We start from the raw sequence: 2,139 nt of genomic DNA on the forward strand, positions 1-2,139 counted from the left end.
TGCATGGAGCACACACCTTGGTGCCGACACGGTCGTCCAGCGCGCCCAACTCGTCTATGTCCAGTCGACGTTACTCGTGGCCCTCAACGGCGTGCAGCCGGATGGCACGGCGCGCTCGGTCCATTTGACCGTCCAGCCCGACACGATGTGTGTCGAGGTCGTGACGATCGATCGAGGCACCGCGACGCTTTGCACGGATGGCGTCCATCTCTTCGCTGTCGAGTTGCACGAGGCGGCGGTAGCGGTCCACGAACTCGTTTGCGCGGGGTCCGAGTGGGTTCGGTCTCCGCGCCCCTTGCTGGCAGACACGACCTCGATGTCGGCGGACGTCCAAGCTTTCTGGACTGCACCAGAGCCGTTTATGTGCATCACGAATGGACACAGTATCGCGGCCTACCGTGTCGACGAGACACGACTCCAGTGTGTCGCGATTAACTTGGCGACGGCCGAAGCGACGACTGCCGTCTCGGCCGACTGCCCCCTCTCTGCCATCACGTTGGATCTGCGCAACAACGTCCTCTGGGCGGCCACCAAGAAGTCGATCGTGTGCCATCGCAACGACGGTCCCCGTGTGGGGATGCCGCAGACCGTCGACAAGGTGGACGTCTCGGCGCTTCTCGCTTCGACAGCGAGCTCGTCAATCTCGGTTCTTGTCCGTCTTTTTGGCGTGTGCAACCGTGTTGTTGATGCCTACTGGAGCAACGACACTTTGCCCTCGACTGCGCGTCTGGACGTGGCGTTTGCTGTGGATCTCTGCCCAAGTACCTTTGGCGACCTGATTGCTCTCGTCGAAAAACTCTCACGTAGCCCCGTCCTTCCGCCGTGGCAAGCGTTCATCGTCGAAGTGAGTCTCAAGCTGCTCTCGATCAACACAACTCAATGGAGCGCTGCGCCCGAGTCGTTGCCAGACCACGGAGCCATCCGAGACCTTGTTCAGCACAGTGGCTTGCGCGATGTCCTCCGAGCCTTGCTTGAGGCTGAATCCACACTACCGCGCCTCCGTGATGCCTCTCGCCGGCTCTACGTGGCGTCGATCGACATGCTTTTTCCGACCGTGGACACTCAATGGGCTTTGCTTGCGGCTTGCATTGCGACGAGCGACACAATCGCGCTTCCGCTCGTGCAGCACATGGCGTCGCGGTCCAAAATGCAATCGTTTGTCGCCGGTGACATTTCGTTGGCGCTTCGCAGCTCGATCAAGCAGATCGTGGATGCATCGGCGGCCTTCACGTTGTCCGAGCTGGATGGTGACACGACGTCGGAACGCGTCGATCTCGGCGCCGCACTCGTTCATCTTGTCTCGACGCTGCTGGACGCGGTCACAGCGACGTGCGAACGGCATGTATCGGCGACTGCGCACGTCATTGGTGTCGTTCTCGCTGCTTGCGACGCACTGTGTGTACGTATCGCGACGGCGCCAACCGCCGCCGCGTTGCAGATCCTCGAGTCGAGCGTGCTCGGGACCGTGGCCCCAAAGCTGTTTGCAATTGTCGAGTATCTTGTGGCGTCGTTGCCGGCGGCGACATCAGGTCTGAGTGATGTGGTGGCCGACTTTGTGCCGTTGGCAATGACGGTGCTCGAGCGCATTCAGCCGTTGTTTCGTGCTGTCGAAAGCCGCGATACGTTTGTCGAGACTAAGCACCGCGGGTGCACGACCGTCGTGTTCGAGTCGGAGCACGAGTACCGCAACGACATGCACGAAATCAAGGAGCTTCGTCTCGATGGTGCGCAGAGCATGACCATTGCGTTTGACAGCCGGTGTCGCTCCGAGTACAACTACGACTACGTCGTCTTTTACACGGACAAGTCGTGCACGACGTTCTACGGCGAAGACAAGTACTCGGGTCGCGACGGCTCGTTCAATTGGCCCGGCGTCGGGAATTTGCCGCCGCTTGTCATTCCGGCCGACCACTGCTTCGTGCTCTTTCACTCGGACGGGTCCAACACGGACTGGGGCTACAAGTTCACGGCTACCGCCGACGTGACGGAAAACAGCCGGTCGTTCGAGATGCACTGGCTCACGAGCCTGGAACATTGTCTATTGGACGCGCTGCATAGCGTCGTTACGCTCGAGGCGACGTGGTGTCCTGTGGCGCGTCCGAAAACGCACTCCACCGTGTGCTCGAGTCGGATCTGCTG

At 60.6% G+C, this 2,139-nt stretch overlaps 1 protein-coding gene across 1 annotated transcript; it reads left to right on the forward strand.

Annotated features, from left to right (window-relative positions):
• Positions 1–145: 145 nt before the first annotated feature.
• SPRG_18597 (hypothetical protein) lies at positions 146–2,096 on the forward strand (the record flags this gene model as incomplete). The annotated part of the gene is made up of 1 exon (XM_012358034.1): positions 146–2,096. A coding segment is annotated over one exon (1,951 nt), but the record flags the coding sequence as incomplete, so codon positions are not given.
• Positions 2,097–2,139: the final 43 nt, after the last annotated feature.

The sequence above is a fragment of the Saprolegnia parasitica genome (genome assembly GCF_000151545.1).
Source record: "Saprolegnia parasitica CBS 223.65 unplaced genomic scaffold supercont2.1319, whole genome shotgun sequence".
NCBI lineage: Eukaryota > Oomycota > Saprolegniomycetes > Saprolegniales > Saprolegniaceae > Saprolegnia > Saprolegnia parasitica.